The 16749-nt window shown below is 37.3% G+C and overlaps 1 protein-coding gene across 7 annotated transcripts in view; it reads left to right on the top strand.

Annotated features, from left to right (window-relative positions):
- The window catches only part of MYO9A (myosin IXA), a 287470-nt gene that overhangs the window by 196755 nt on the left and 73966 nt on the right, over nucleotides 1-16749 (top strand). For 4 of the 7 annotated variants that reach the window (XM_082618504.1, XM_082618506.1, XM_082618507.1 and 1 more), the window contains 4 exons: nucleotides 485-804; nucleotides 1086-2690; nucleotides 5615-5714; nucleotides 6227-6442. In XM_082618504.1, coding sequence (XP_082474630.1) covers nucleotides 485-804; nucleotides 1086-2690; nucleotides 5615-5714; nucleotides 6227-6442 — 2241 coding nt within the window. The remainder of the gene's footprint in view (nucleotides 1-484; nucleotides 805-1085; nucleotides 2691-5614; nucleotides 5715-6226; nucleotides 6443-16749) is intronic. The other 3 variants (XM_082618505.1, XM_082618509.1, XM_082618508.1) reach the window with 3 other exon arrangements.

Genomic DNA, 16749 nt, shown 5'->3' with positions numbered 1-16749 from the left:
AATTATATGTACATTGTTGTTGTTATGTATTCATTTTGGATGAAAGGTATCATATTTTACATTTATCTTTTATTTTCTCCCTCTTTGATTTATATGATGGCTGTTTTCCACAGGATCTTTACTGTTTGTACAAGAAAATCTTTAATATCTTAATCTTTGCAATGTATACACGTTGACGTTAAACCCATGAATATTGGCAAATTGTAGGTGAGAATATAATGTAATTTGTTAAAATTAATTTGTAGGGCATGAAAGCATCAAAAAGTTTTAAATTACTTTAAGTTGTATAATTAACTTCATTGAGGTTATATTATCTAAAATAGTTATTTTAGCCAGGCATATCTGGAAAAGGAAACTTTTTTTACTTTAACCAACCACAGTTTAGCTGTTTAGCCACTTAACCTCTAGTTATGACATAAGAAATTTCTGTGAGAATGTGTTATAAGATATGACAACAGTTTTTATTATTTTGTCTTCCCCACAGCGATTCTGGAGGAATTACCTAAATCAGAAGCAAGTCAGAGATGCAGCTGTGCAGCAGGATGCTTTAGTTATGGCTAGTGCGGCCACTCTTCTTCAAGCTTCCTGGCGTGCCCACTTAGAGAGGCAGCGGTATTTGGAGCTCCGGACTGCAGCCATTGTCATCCAGCAGAAATGGAGGGAGCACTATAGGCGGAGGCACATGGCTGCTATCTGCATACAGGCGAGATGGAAAGGCTACAGGGAAAGTAAGAGGTATCAAGAACAAAGGAACAAAATTATCCTTTTGCAATCACTATGTAGAGGATTCAGAGCAAGACAAAGGTAATCTTTTTTGCTATAATAATAAATTCCTCAGTTGTCAAATACTTCTTATATGTCTGCTCTAACATTTGCCTAACTTGAGTTAGAATTGGTTATCTCAGTTTGTCTTCTCCACTAGAAATAGAATTGTGAAATGTGCATCCAAGTTAAAGAAACACTTAATATTATAAAAAGAAAAATTTTGAGACTTTCCACTTTTTAAAAAATTCTCAATAAATGTATTCTCTGCAGTGGTAACCAAGAGATATCTCTAGCCTATTTTTTTTCCTGTTTTGATATAGATTTAAAGCTTTAAAAGAACAAAGACTAAAAAAAACAAAACTAAAACTTGGATTGGCAAATATCAAGCCATATGGAACTCTGGAAATTCACGGTTCAGACCCTTCAGAATGGGAGGATTGTTCATTTGACAACAGAGTAAAAGCCATAGAGGAATGTAAATCTGTGATAGAGAGTAATCGAATTAGTCATGAAAGTTCAAAGGACTGCTTGAACGAGTCCCCAGACAAGCGACAGGAGAGAGCCAGAAGTCAAAGTGGTATGGACTTGCAGGCAGATGTGACTGTAAGAGAGAGACCCAAGTCCTTGGAAGATCTCCACCAGAAAAAAGTGGGTCGGGCCAAAAGAGAAAGTCGGAGAATGAGAGAACTAGAGCAAGCTATATTTAGTTTAGAATTGCTGAAAGTCCGTTCTCTTGGTGGTGTGTCTCCTTCAGAAGAACGTAGGTGGTCTACAGAACTGATGCCTGAGGGCCTTCAGTCTTTACAGGGTACACCTGATAGTGAAAGCTCTCAAGGAAGCTTGGAACTTCTGAGCTGTGAGGAAAGCCAAAAGAGCAAACCAGAGCCCATAATTCTAGATGAAGGAGATGTGCCGTTTCTGTCACCTAAGATATCTAGCAGTCCAAATTTTGATTCACAGGACAATGCCCTCAGTACCTCAAGTGAGACTAACTATACATTGATTCAAAAGAGGGCACCTTCTGACTCAGTGCATTTAAAGAATGAGGCTATGAAGGAAAAACTGGTTTGCAGTTCTGAATCTATTACCTGTAAACCACAGCTGAGAGACTCTTTTATTTTAAATAGTCTGCCTACATTTTTTTATATTCCCCAACAAGACCCACTGAAAACAAGTTCTCAGCTAGACACAAGTGTCCAGAGAAACAAACTATTGGAAAGTGAAGAAACACTTCCATCTCTTACTTTGGATATCAACAGGGAAGCCAGAAAGTACCACTTTCCAGGGGAAAATCAAGTTGTTGCTTCTTTGAATACAGATTCTTCCAGTATTGTTCTTAAGAAGTTAGAAAAGCTAAACACTGAGAAGGAAGAAAGGCAAAAGCAATTGCAGCAGCAGAATGAAAAAGAGATGATGGAACAGATTCGCCAGCAAACAGATATTTTAGAAAAGGAGCGTAAAGCCTTTAAGACAATTGAAAAGCCAAGAACTGGGGAGACTTTTCTGGTACCATCTTTCCATCAGTCAAAGCAAAGAATAGAGAGGCCATCCTCTCTCCTCATCCTGAATACCCTAAATAAGGACGAACCCAGTGTAGCTGGGACTCCATCAGTAACTGTTAAAGATGCTGCTCTTGCCCCAAAAGACAGTCCCTCTGCTCACTTACCCTTGAAGGACCGACCTGTCACTCTGTTCTTTGAAAGAAAAGGAGGCCCATGCCAATCTAGTGCTGTTAAGGAATTATCCAAGACAGACAGAATGTCCACTCAACTGAATGTAGCCTGTAAACTCTCTAATAATCGCATTTCAAAAAGAGAACACCTTAGGCCAACTCAACCTTGTAGCTACAAATCTGATGACCCTTTCAGAGATGGAACTACTAGGGCCATTTTCTTCACGCCAAAGGAAAATATGAGTAGTTCCCTGTAAGTGAAGTCTTTATTTATTTTTATGTATAAATGGGAAACTTTTTGGAAATTTTCATTAGGGTGCCTTGATGTGCCTCAACTATTTGTATGGGTGCTACTCAAATTAACCATTTTCTGTGTGTAAAAAAATTTCCTAATTGTTGACTCCACCAGCCACCTGAAATTGGATATAATTATACCCTAGGAGTCTTTGACTAAGCACAGATAGCACGGTTTTTGGTTCCTCCCCATTAAGTGAGAAAACATTTGTGAAGGGCTGTACAGTGCCTGGAAACTTAGTAGGCAGTCAGCAATTGCTGGTTGCCCTAGAGCTGTTAGGTGTAGCAGTCCAAGCCTGTTAGTATCAGGCTTTAAAGTTAATGTGCTTTGTCAAAGCTGTTGGCCTATTTATGGTCTGCATTAAGTTCTTTGTACTTTTTTGAGGGGGGGATAAAAACCACATAAAATTTACCATCTTAACCATTTTAAAGTGTATATTTCAGTTGTGTTAACTATATGCACACTGTTGTGCAGCAGATCTCTAGAGCTTTTTCATCTTGCAAAACAAACTCAATTACCCATTGAAAGCAGCTCCCCTTTTCCCCTTACCCCCAGCCCCTGGCAACCACCATTCTACTTTCTGTTTCTAAAAATATGACTACTGTATGGTTTTTTTTTTTTTTTTTTTTTTTTTTTGTCTTGTGAGATCTTAGTTCCCCAACCAGGGATTGAACCTGGGCCCTTGGCAGTGAAAGCGGGGAGTCCTAATCACTGGACCGCCAGGGAATTCCCTGTGACTACTTTAAATACCTCACATAAGTGGAAGTTCTTTATTCTTTTAAGTTGTCTTAAGTAGTGGTAGCTGTGAGAAAGCATTTCTTAAGTGGTACATAAAAACAAATTTGATAAAATTTAAAATATTTATATTAAGGCTATGTATACAGTGAATTCTTTCTGTTCTTGTGGGAGAATATCACTTTAAATGAAAGGAGGGCTATATCTTAGGGCTAAAAAAGTTAAATTTCATGTTAACTCTGAAAATAACTTTTTCTCATCATAACCTAACTTTTAACTCTGTCAGTCTTTAAAATTACAGATTTTATAGAAACTCTTTGTAAATATGGGCAAGAGATCATTTATATTTTATTTTTCCACTAAGAATTTTTATAGAGGAGTATGAAATGCAGTTGGACTACATAACAACTTGAGATCCTAGTGCTGCACATTAACCTAGAGATTGCCCAGAAGTTCAGACTCTGTGTAGCATATAAGCCCACCATATTATTATTATTATTATTTCTGTCATTCTGATTAATTTTAGTTATGTGAGGGGTGTGCATGTGTGTGTGTGTGTATGTGCGTAGTTGTTACATCCATGAATCTGTTTTGTAGAAGACTTACAGATTTCAAAAACATTAATCATCCTTGTGAATTATGCCTTTTATCATTTTGCCAAGATAAAGTCTTATAGCTACTTGACCTAGTTTGCTTTACCTTATTAATATCTATGTATCTTCAAAATGATTATATATTAGATTGTTTGTGTGAAAGGTTAAGTAAAATTCATACTTCACATCTTCTCTTGCTCTATAAGTAATACTAGAAACATTAGCATTTTATAGACTCATAAATGTTAGTGTTTCTAAGTTATAATATCTAGTCCAGTTCCCACATATTATAGATGAGGTCACTGGTGCCCATGGAGGTGAAACGACTTGTATAAGGTCACATATTTAGAGAAACAGCTGAGACCAGAATTTGAGTTTCCTGTTTAGAAATCAGCATTGGATGTCATGATTAAGAAGTAACATTAGTGTCCTTTCTATGCCATAGTGGTGATAAGTGCATCTTAGTCTTCAGCTGGTTAGTAAGGGAGAACAAAAAAGAAATCACGGAGAAACTAAGAGAAAATGCTGTGAGTTTAAAAGTTAGTTAGGGTGGTCAGGTGCTATCAAAGGTCCTATTAATTGTTTCTCTTTTGGAGGAAAAAAATCGAAGGTAAATGGCTCAACTGTGGCAAGAGAGATTTTTAATAACCAAAAGGGTTATTCAGGACAACCTAGGATTGCTGGACTTGATTGTACACTGGTCAGAAGGGAGATCTCTGAGAAGCTTTTAGCTATCAGAAAGATTGACATCTAATTAGCTTTGTTTAGGGATTATTGCATAGGGCAAAGGACAAGATAACCTAGGCCTTCATTTATAAAATTAAGTGGAAGATTTTGAATGCAAGGGCAATTACTCTGCCAAATGGTATTATAAGTTAGTGTCTACTTTAAACCCAGCAGTATGCTAGAAGGTAAGATATGATTTTCAGTGAGTTTACAGTCCTGTTATTGATAAATTTTAAGACTCATGGTTCTGAGTTAATATAGATAATTGGGGCCATAAAAGTACAGGTTCTGTTCAGATTTTCATCAGACACAGACATTCATTTCTACAGAGAATTTAATGATAAAGCAGTCATATCATGTGGTTATTCAAGCAGAATTAAATTTTCACAGACTAACACTATACCATCTTTATGGTTTGGGGCATACTTTTAGCTTGATAACAATTTCTTATTCTGCCAGTGTTGATTTTATTCTAAAAATTTTAAACTAAGACCACAGATGAAAGCTACAGAGAGATTTCAGAATGAAAATTTGCTTATCAATAGGACCATCTCAGTATAAAACAAAGGACCATCTCAGTATAAAACAAAGTAATGAGGTCCTCATCACTGGGTGGCTACTTATCAGGTATTTTATAATGATAGAGTAAAGGCCCCTTCTTCTGAGACTGATTCTAAAGATTTGGGGATTTGGTATTTTCCCTTTCTCATTATCAAATCCATTTCTTTGACCTGACTTGTTAGACTATATTTCATGCTATACTTTTAAGACTGCTGCCATGAGATACCTGCTAGGAATTGAAATGTAATCCTGTTGTTTTATCCTAAGTGTCACCAAGGAAGCCTTAAACAGTGGAAATCCTCAACTCCATAAACAAGATGAACCAGCTTGGAAATCTGTGAAGTTAACTGGGCCGGGCCAAGGAGAGGTAAGTATTGACTTTTGTTTTATTTATCTTCTCTGCAAAATAGGTGCACGCTGTTTTGGAAATTATTATTCTTGTAGGTAGAGCACCTCATCTACTCATTTACTCCCGAGTGTTTACAGAGAGAGAAGCCATGAGTTAAGTCTGTTACACTTAGAGAGGAGTACTTCAGGTAGGGAAGGGTGCCTAAAAATCCAGATTATATTTACAAAAAAGAAGTTGCTGAGGAAAAGAAGGCAATTTATGCAAGTGACTTTGGTGACTCATGGCAGTGAAAGATGACTTCCTTGGCTATGGAGAAGAACAGTATAGATTTAGCTTCCATTCTTATTCTTTGTCCAGAGTAATGAATATGGATTGCTTTTGGTTATCGCTGTCACTTCTAGTGGAAAGGGCACAGGGGTGGAGGGGATGTTTCAAGAAATTCATGAGCTCTCTGATGTCTTTCATTGGCATCGTCTCCCAAAAACCAAAACAAAACATTTTTGTGTTATTTGTTTTATCATTTGGTCAAGCAGGTTGCCAGACCGGCCCATAAAAAGAAAGCTCGAATGGCGCGGACGCGCTCCGATTTCTTGACTAGAGGTACTTTTGCCGATGGGGAGGGGGATACAGAGGAAGATGATTACGATGACATTATTGAGCCCCTTCTCTCCCTTGACCAAGCTTCTCACTCTGAGCTAGGGCCTGTACCCGGCCTGGGTCAGGCCTCTCACAGTGACTCCGAAATGGTAATTTTACAGCAATATAAGAAAAATAGGCAACAAGCAAATCTGATGGGAATAGTCTTTGCTAATCTAAAGCTAACCTTCACAGCTTCTTCTCCTTATAACGGTTTGTACATGGGAAACCTCAGTGAACAAAGCAACTAAAGCTAAACCTTAATTTAGTAGGACTTGGATAAAGGGCACTTTAACAGTATATGTCAAATCATAAATTAGGCAAAAAATATTAAAGTTATTTAACTTAGCACTAATGTGGGACTTTTCTGTGTTATATCTTAAAAGGTCTAGAGCAGGGAGCCTCAAATTTTTTTTTTGTAAAGGGCCAGATAGTAAATGTTTTAGACTTTATGGGTTATACAGTCTCTGTTGCAACTGCTTAACTCTGTTACTGTAGAGTGGAAACAGCCATAGGCAATAAGTAAACAAAGGCACATGGCTGTGTTCCAATAAAACTATTTACAAAAACAGGCAATGGGCTGTATTTGACCTGCTGGTCATAGTTTCTTGATCCCTCCGTGGTCTAGTGAATAGGGTATATAAAAAATAATCCAGTAGCTTTTAACTGAAATGGTATTCTCTCTTCTTTTCTTTTCTTTTTGGCTTTAAACTTGCTTCCCCTCTGCATTTTTTAGTAATAGAAAATAAACATGAATTTTTAAAAATTTAATAAGCAATGCCAAAAATGTCTCCTTGGGCCAACCGAGCCAACTAAAAGGCTATAGATAATGTGAATTTGTCTTAATCACAAATTACAACATTGGAGTTATGTTTGAATAAAGCTGCATTAAGAAAATAACTATTGGGGCTTCCCTGGTGGCGCAGTGGTTGAGAGTCCGCCTGCTGATGCAGGGGACGCGGGTTCGTGCCCCGGTCCGGGAAGATCCCACATGCCGTGGAGCGGCTGGGCCCGTGAGCCATGGCTGATGGGCCTGCGCATCCGGAGCCTGTGCTCCGCAACGGGAGAGGCCACAACAGTCAGAGGCCCGCGTACCACAAAAAAAAAAAAAAAAGAAAGAAAATAACTATTATCATATCTCAACCCAAATTAGGCATATATAGTTTGATAAGTACAAATGTATTTATAGGTATAAAGTGTTTGATTTTGGAATTGTCCTGGAAAATACAATATGAGTACCCTGTATGTCTATTATGTACTAAAACATTATCACTGAGAAGGTGGAATGATATGCATTTTATTTCCGTGCATATCCTTAATTAAGTTGGGTCTCTAATGTTTTTCTTTAGTATCTGTTCATTATGGGAGAAACATTTTAGGATGGCCTCTTTTTGACTCATTAAATATTTTATCTTTGAACTGTTTTAAAAGCTGTTTGATTGTTCCAAAGACCTAGTTAATTAAAATTTTTTCTAAGTTCCAGAATATTCTCATTGTCTTTATCTTTTATTGGAGATGGACCCAGTTTTTATTTATTTATTTATTTATTTATTTTTTCAGTACGCGGGCCTCTCACTGCTGTGGCCTCTCCCGTTGCGGAGCGCAGGCTCCGGACGCGCAGGCTCAGCGGCCATGGCTCATGGGCCCAGCTGCTCTGCGGCATGTGGGATCTTCCCGGACTGGGGCACAAACCCGTGTCCCCTGCATCAGCAGGCGGACTCTCAACCACTGCGCCACCAAGGAAGCCCTGGACCCAGTTTTTAAATGATAATATTGATAGTCTAAGAAAGAAAAAATAAAAACAACAACAAAAACAGAAAAATGCATGACCAGTTCTCTAATTAGACAAATGAGTCATTACCCTGAGCCAAACTGTAGGACTGTAAAATTGCAGCCTGTATATCCATTGATATATATAATTAGAACCAAAACGTTCTCTTCAGTGTAGGATAAAATAACTCCACTTTGGAGGTGCCCTCTTTTTGAGTTATAAATAATGAAATATACTCTATCATATGCTTAGTTGTTAAAGATGAAATTATGTAATGGAGCAAACTCATTTTAATGAAAAGCACTGCTATACATTTTTAGTGTAAATAGGGAACATGCTTAAATTATTCTCCAAAGTGTACATAGATTTTTCATTTGTTGAAGAATTTAGCATTTATAATTGCTGTTTCGTTCCTGAGAGTTTCCTTTGTTACAAACCTTAGTCCTTTTGGTGGTAGAATTCTTTCTCACTGAGAATTACTGAGATGAACCAGGAAGTTGGGCTTTCTGCTTGGAGCATTCAGCCCCTTTAAGGGTTCTAGCTGGTAGTCTCTGCCTGTGATTCTGTTCACCTGCTTGACAGTCACTGCATGCCAGTAGTTGTAGAGCACCCTCCTGCACAGTGTGTTAGTCACCTCTCCAGCTTTCTCACTGTCCTTCTGTTTCATCACTAGCTATTTTAGGAATAGTTGGTGGTGGTTGTTTCTGGTGAACACTTGCATGAAGAAGCTTTGCTTTTTAGAATATGCTGATAGATACTTACTGGGGTTGGGGGTGGGAAGGGTAGGGACAGTTTTAAAGTGTGTTTCTGTTTGTTTATCTTGAAAATATGCCATGTTCTAATGTTATCTGATATTGTGAAAAATGAAGTCTACTTGTTTCTAAATGGAATCTACTGAATTCTCAAAATCCACATATCTTCAGGATTTTAAATGGGCTTGATTTTCTGGGCACATGCTTTTTTAAAAAACTGGATAGTTTTTGTTTTTTCTCTGGACAAAGTGATTTTAATAACTGACATTTGCTAAGAAGTGTGTCTGTCTTCGAGGAAGCCATCCACTGACCTTTCCAGTTGTGAAATAACTGATCTAATGAGATAAAGACAGTTAGAAATGAATTACCTGAAGGGGATTTGATAAGCATTACCTCCTGAGCTGGTGAATTGTTAATTAGTTGTTACCTGCTGTAGAGGAGTTGAGGTTTTCCCTCCTTATGACTTTACTGTTTTTTTTAAACTTCCTACTTTTAACTCTGCCATTTGAATAACTGTTTAGTCTCTGTATGCTGCTTTCACTTAGTTTTTATACCTACCATGTTTTATTTTATTTTATTTTATTTTAACATCTTTATTGGAGTATAATTGCTTTACAATGGTGTGTTAGTTTCTGCTGTATAACAAAGTGAATCAGCTATACATATACACATATTCCCATTTCTCCTCCCTCTCACATCTCCCTCCCAACCTCCCTATCCCACCCCACTAGGTAGACACAAAGCACCGAGCTGATCTCCCTGTGCCATGCGGCTGCTTCCCACTAGCTATCTGTTTTACATTTGGTACTGTATATATGTCCATGCCACTCTCTCGCTTTGTCCCAGCTTACCCTTACCTCTCCCCATGCCCTCAAGTCCATTCTCTACATCTGCATCTTTATTCCTGTCCTGCCCCTAGTTTCTTCAGAACCTTTTTTTTTTTTTTAGATTCCATATATATGTGTTAGCATACGATATTTGTTTTTCTCTTTCTGACTTCACTCTGTATGACAGACTCTAGGTCCATCCACCTCACTACAAATACCTCAATTTCATTTCTTTTTATGGCTGAGTAATATTCCATTGTATATATGTGCCACATCTTCTTTATCCATTCATCTGATGATGGACACTTAGGTTGCGTCCATCTCCTGGCTATTGTAAATAGTGCTGCAGTGAACGCTGTGGTACATGTATCTCCAGAATATACAAGCAGCTCATGCAGCTCAATATCACAAAAACAACCCAATCCAAAAATGGACAGAAGACCTAAATAGACATTTCTTCAAAGAAGACATACCGATGGCCAACAAATACATGAAAAGAATGTCAACATCACTAATTAGAGAAATGCAAATCAAAACCACAATGAGGTATTACCTCACACTGTTTAGAATGGCCATCATCAAAAAATCTACAAACAATAAGTGCTGGAGAGGGTGTGGAGAAAAGGGAACCCTCCTGCACTATTGGTGGGAATGTAAATTGATACAGCCACTATGGAGAATAGTATGGAGGTTCCTTAAAAAACTAAAAACAGAACTACCATATGACCCAGATATCGCATTACTGAGCATATACCCTGAGAAAACCATAATTCAAAAAGAGTCATGTACCACAGTGTTCATTGCAGCACTATTTACAATAGCCAGGACATGGAAGCAACCTAAGTGTCCATCAACAGATGAATGGATAAAGAAGATGTGGCACATATATACAATGGAATATTACTGTTAAGCAATATTCTTAAGGTGGCTTTCATATCATTTTTTAGTCTCTGAATCATCTGGATGGTGAATGAGTTAATAAAATCATTTCTATCCCTTATTTGTAGGATTGGTATAGGTAACAGTTTTCTCTGTATAGTTTCTTCTACCGTTCGCTAAACTTAAAGCAATCATCTCCATGGGTATGACTCCCAAATAGCTCTCCAGAATTTGTTGACTTTATCTACAGTATGCTAAAACCAAGTTTTTCATTTCCCCCCAAAACTCCTATACTTCTTATATTCCTATTTCTGTTTGTTTTTCTCTGAGATTCTCTTCAATCCTTATCTGTGTTGAATTTTCCTTCTCTCTACTGTCCACTCCACAAAAAACTGCCAGAAAAAACCCATTTATCAAGGCTAAATTTATTAGCTTATTTTACAGTAAGGGAAAATCCACCTTGACTAAGTCTTAGTAATTTCTCAGAAGGGGGAAGTCAGGAAAGGATATTTATAGGATTTTAGGGCCTAGGCTGGTGATTTTGAGGGTCTTACAAGTTTGAAAACCAGCTGAATTGAACAAAGTTTATGACATAAAAAGTTTAGATTGGTGGCCCCAGGACAGCAGCCACACTATTGAATATACTTGGTATTTATTTATTTTTTAATATACTGTTTTCTATTTGATTTTGTTTAATTTCTTCAAGCCTGTTAGGTCTTTCTGGTTTTCAGTTTTGTTCTCGGTTTTTTACTGATTTTTTTTTTTTTTTTTTTGGCTGCACTGCACGGCTTGTAGGATCTCAGTTCCCCGAATAGGAATTGAACCCCGGCCACAGCAGTGAAAGCGCAGAATCCTAACCACTAGGTCACCAGGGAACTCCATACACTTAGTATTAATATGTGTATTTTATTTCCCCCAAAAGTCAGGGACAGTTCATAGCATTGCGACTCTCCACTGTTTGACTTGGTAGAATTTCCCTATGAAACCATCTGGGGTTGATACTTTTTTGTGACATAATTCTTTTATTATAAGTTCCTCTATTTCTTCTAGGAGAGTTAGTCTTTAAAGCTTTCTGTCTAATGGGGGCAATTTTGGCAACTAGTTTTTTCCATTTCAGCTAACTTTCATATTTATTTGCCTAGAGGTCTGGAAAGTAGTCTCATGATTTTAAAAAATTCTCTGTTTCAATGGTTATTTCCCTTTTGTCATTTCTTATTTTGTAGATTTTTTTCCCTTACCTAGTTGTTTGTCTATTTTGTTAATTTTTTCCAAAGTAACAGGGTTTGGTTTATTTATCATACCTACTTTTTTTTTCATTCTCCACTGATTTCTGCTTTTACCTTTATTATTTATTTTATTATGCTTTTTTTGGTTTACTTTCTTATTTTTCTAGCTTTTGAGTGGTTAATTTAATTCATTTATTTATTTTTATCGATACAGGTTTGTAAGGCTATGGTTTTTCCTCTGGTCACACTTCAGATGTATCTTGTTTATTCTAAAATGTAAAGGATTTATTATTTTTTAAGAAAATCTGTAATTTTAGTTTCTTTTTTTACCCAAAACTTGTTTAATAAAAATTTTTGTGTTTTCAGATGAAGAGGCTTTTTTGTTTTTTAATTTTTGTTAGTTTCTAGTTTTATTGTATTCTGTTGAAAGACTTTATGATGCTTCTATTTGATCAGATTTACTGGTATTTTCTTTGTTACTTAGTATATGATCAGTTTTTGTGAATGTACCATGTGCATTTTTTTTTTTTTTTTAATTTTTTTTTTTTTTTTTTCCGGTACGCGGGCCTCTCACTGCTGTGGCCTCTCCCATTGCGGAGCACAGGCTCCAGACGCGCAGGCTCAGTGGCCATGGCTCACGGGCAGCCGCTCCACGGCATGTGGGATCTTCCCAGACCGGGGCACGAACCCATGTCCCCTGCATCGGCAGGCAGACTCTCAACCACTGCGCCACCAGGGAAGCCCCATGTGCATTTTTTAAATTGAAATATAGTTGACGTACAATATTATGTTACTTTTGGATATACTATGTAATGACATTTGCATACATTATGAATTGATCACCATGATAAGTCTCGTAACCATCTGTCCCCATACAAAGTTGTTATAATATTACTGACCATATTCCTTATGCTGTATATACATCCCCATGACTTGCTTACTATTAAACTGGAGGTTTGTACCCCTTAATCCCCTACATGTATTTCACCCACCTCTGCTACCCCGCTCCCTTCTGGCAACCACCCATTTGTTCTCTGTATCTGTGAGTCTGTTTTCATTTTGTTCAGTTTGTTTGTTTTGTTTTTTCGATTCTGCATATGAGTGAGATCGTGTAGTTTTTGTCTTTGACTGACTTATTTCAGTTAGCATAATACCCTCTAGATCTGTACATGTTGTCTCAAATGACAAGAATTAATTTTTTTAATGGCTTAGTAATATTCCATTGTTTATATATATACCACATCTTTTTTATCCAGTCATCTATTGATGGGCACTTAGGTTGCTTCTATAGCTTGTCTATTGTAAATAATACTTCAATGGACACTGGAGTGCATATATCTTATATTAGTGGGGTTTTTTCCTTTGGATAAATACCCAGAAGTGGAATTGCTGGATCATATCATAGTTCTATTTTTAATTTTTTGAGGAACCTCCATATTGTTTTCCATAGTGGCCATACCAATTTACATTCCCACCAACAGTGAATGAGGGTTCCCTTTTATCCACATCCTTGCCAACACTTGTTATTTGTTGAATGTGTATTTGATAAGAAGGTATATTCTCTATTCAGAGTATAAAATTTCAATATATATCTGTAAGCTCTACCTTATTAATTATGTTGTTTGCCTTCTACATCCTTATTATTTTTGATCTGTCTTATACAGAATGTGTTAACATCTCCTGTTATTCATTGTGAATTGTGGCTTTTTAGTATTAAGAAGTGTCCTTTGTCAGATTCCATGTTTTTTGCTTGAATCCTACATAAATAATAATATCACAGCCTCTGTTTTCCTATTATTTCCACTTGCCTAGAATACTTTTGCTCACCCCTTTAGTTTTAGCTTTTCTGGATCCTTTTGTTTAGAGGTGTGTTTTTTTGCACAGTATAGTTGGGCCCTGCTTTGTGAGCCAAATTAAAAAAATTTTCCTTAATAGGTGAGTTAAATCTATCCATATTTATTGATGTAACTGATAGATTAATTCTCCACTCTTTCTTATAATTTTGTTATTATTATGTTAAATTTGCTGTGTTTATGTTACTTTTCTTTGATCTTTTTTTTAATTTATTTTGATGTTTAGGAGAGGTTGTGTTCTTGTTCTGTTGATTGTTTACCTTTATATATAACTTTTTTAAATGCCTTTAATATTTTTTAATTTAACCAATTATACCCTAATTAGTCATTTTAAAATAAATAATATTCTCACCTATTGTGACACAACTGTTGATGAATTATTCTAGTCTCTATTCCCTTCTACTCCTATTTTTTAGGCTTTTATTTCTACTTTGTCAGAACATGTAATTTTATGTATGATTCTTTCACTGTAGTCCCTACCTTTGTTTTTGTCTTAGATCTATTATTAAATGTATTAAATTATCACTTCAAGTATTTTGCAGAAGTTTCCCTGTTTATCTCTTGGTTGGATGAAGCTCTCCCCCTTAGTAGATTACTTACGAAGGGCCATCAATATGGAATTCCCCAAGATCTTTCTATAGCCTTGATGTTTGAAGGGACATCTTGGCTACATACAAAGTCCTTGGTTCATATTTTCTTTCTCTGAGTTTTTTGAAAGTGCTATTTTATTGTTGTCTTACTTTATTTGTTACTGTTGGTAAGTCTCTTACCAGTCTAAATCTCTTGCCCTTATAAGTTATTTGATGTTTTTACTTGCATGCCTTCAGAGTTTCTTCTTTATATTTAAAGTTTAAGATATGTCTTTAAATCGATCATTACAGATTAATTATCCTGTATATCTGCAGGACTCTGTCAATGTGTAAATTCTGGTCTTGCCTTATTTTTGAAAAGTTTTACTGGATGATAGTTTTAAATATTGTGTTCTGTTGTTTTGTTTTTCTTGTTTAGGGACTGCAATTACAAACAAGTATTTTTCTTTTCCTATCATCCATTTCAACTACCTTCTCTCTGACCCTTTTTGCTTGTTTCTTTATATCATTTTATATTTTTTTATTATCTTCCTGCTTTTGTCCCCTTTAAATTTTCCATTTGTGCTTTTTCTCCCTTAGGCATCTCATAAGTTAATCTTCATTTCACTTTCTTATTGATTGATTGATTGATTGATTGATTACTGTGTCCTAGCTGCTGTGCACAGGCCTTCTCCAGTCACAGCAAGTAGGGGCCTCTCACCACAGTGGCCTCTCCAGCCGCGGAGCACAGGCTCCAGCCGCACTGGCCTCAGCAGTTGTGGCCCGTGGGCTCGGCAGCTGTGGCTCACGGGCTCCAGAGCGCAGCCTCAACAGTTGTGCTGCACGGACACCGCTGCTCCACGGCACGTGGGATCCTCCCAGACCAGGGACTGAACCCGCATACCCTGCACTGGCAGGCGGACTCCCAACCACTGCACCACCAAAGACCTTTACTGTCTTTTTATTTCTTTCATGAGTTCATTCAACTCTACTTTCATTTCTACCCAGTTTTTGCTCTCTCAGGGTTAACTGTTCATTATCTTGATAGCTGCTGTTTCTTTTTTTTTGGCTGCATTGGGTCTTCATTGCTGCACTTGGGCTTTCTCTAGTTGTGGCGAGTGGGGGCTACTCCTTGTTGCAGTGCATGGGCTTCTCGTAATGGTGGCTTCTCTTGCTGCAGGGCACAGGCTCTAGGCACGTGGGCTTCCGTAGTTGCAGCACACGGGCTCAGTAGTTGTGGCTCACGGGCTCTAGAGTGCAGGCTCGGTAGTTGTGGCGCACGAGCTTAGTTGCTCTGTGGCAAGTGGGATCTTCCTGGACCAGGGGTTGAACCCATGTCACCTGCATTGGCAGGTGGATTCTTTTTTTTCTTTTTTTTTAACATCTCTATTGCAGTATAATTGCTTTACAGTGGTGTGTTAGTTTCTGCTTTATAACAAAGTGAATCAGCTATACATATACATATATCCACATATCTCCTCCCTCTTGCGTCTCCCACCACCCTACCTATCCCACCCCTCTAGGTGGTCACAAAACACTGAGCTGATCTCCCTGTGCTATGCGGCTGCTTCCCACTAGCTAGCTATTTTACATTTGATAGTATATAAGTCCATGTCACTCTCTCACTTCGTCCCAGCTTACCCTTCCCCTCCTTGTGTCCTCAAGTCCATTCTCTGCGTCTGCGTCTTTATTCCTGTCCTGCCCCTAGGTTCTTCAGATCCATGGGTTTTTTTTTAGATTCCATATATATGTGTTAGCATATGGTATTTATTTTTCTCTTTCTGACTTACTTCGCTCTGTATGACAGTCTCTAGGTCCATCCACCTCACTACAAATAACTGAATTTCGTTTCTTTTTATGGCTGAGTAATATTCCATTGTATATACGTGTCACATCTTTTTTTTTACCATTTTTATTGGAGTATAATTGCTTGGCAGTGGTGTGTTAGTTTCTGCTTTATAACAAAATGAATCAGTTATACATATACATATATCCCCATATCTCTTCCCTCTTGCATCTCCCTCCCTCCCATCCTCCCTATCCCACCCTTCTAGCTGGTCACAAAACACCGAGCTGATCTCCCTGTGCTATGCGACTGCTTCCCACTAGCTATCTATTTTACATTTGGTAGTGTATATATGTCCATATATACACTACCACTCTCTCACTTTATCCCAGCTTACCTTTCCCCCTCCCCATGACTCCAAGTCCTTTCTCTAGTAGGTCTGCATCTTTATTCCCGTCTTGCCCCTAGGTTCTTCATGACCTTTTCTCTTTTTTTTTTAGATTCCGTATATATGTGTTAGCATACGCTATTTGTTTTTCTCTTTCTGACTTACTTCACTCTGTATGACAGACTCTAGGTCCATCCACCTCACTACAAATAACTCAATTTCGTTTCATTTTATGGCTGAATTATTCCATTATTATTATTATTATTCCGTGAGTTATTCTCATGGAATAATACTCATTATTCCAATAATTATTGGAATTATTATTCCAATAATACTCATTATTCCAATAATACTCATAATACTCAT

This window comes from Mesoplodon mirus (assembly GCF_964341445.2).
Source record: "Mesoplodon mirus genome assembly, chromosome: 4".
In the NCBI taxonomy this organism is placed as follows: domain Eukaryota; kingdom Metazoa; phylum Chordata; class Mammalia; order Artiodactyla; family Ziphiidae; genus Mesoplodon; species Mesoplodon mirus.
The sequence above is the reverse complement of the archived record's forward strand: the minus strand, read 5'-3'. Positions and strand labels throughout refer to the sequence as shown.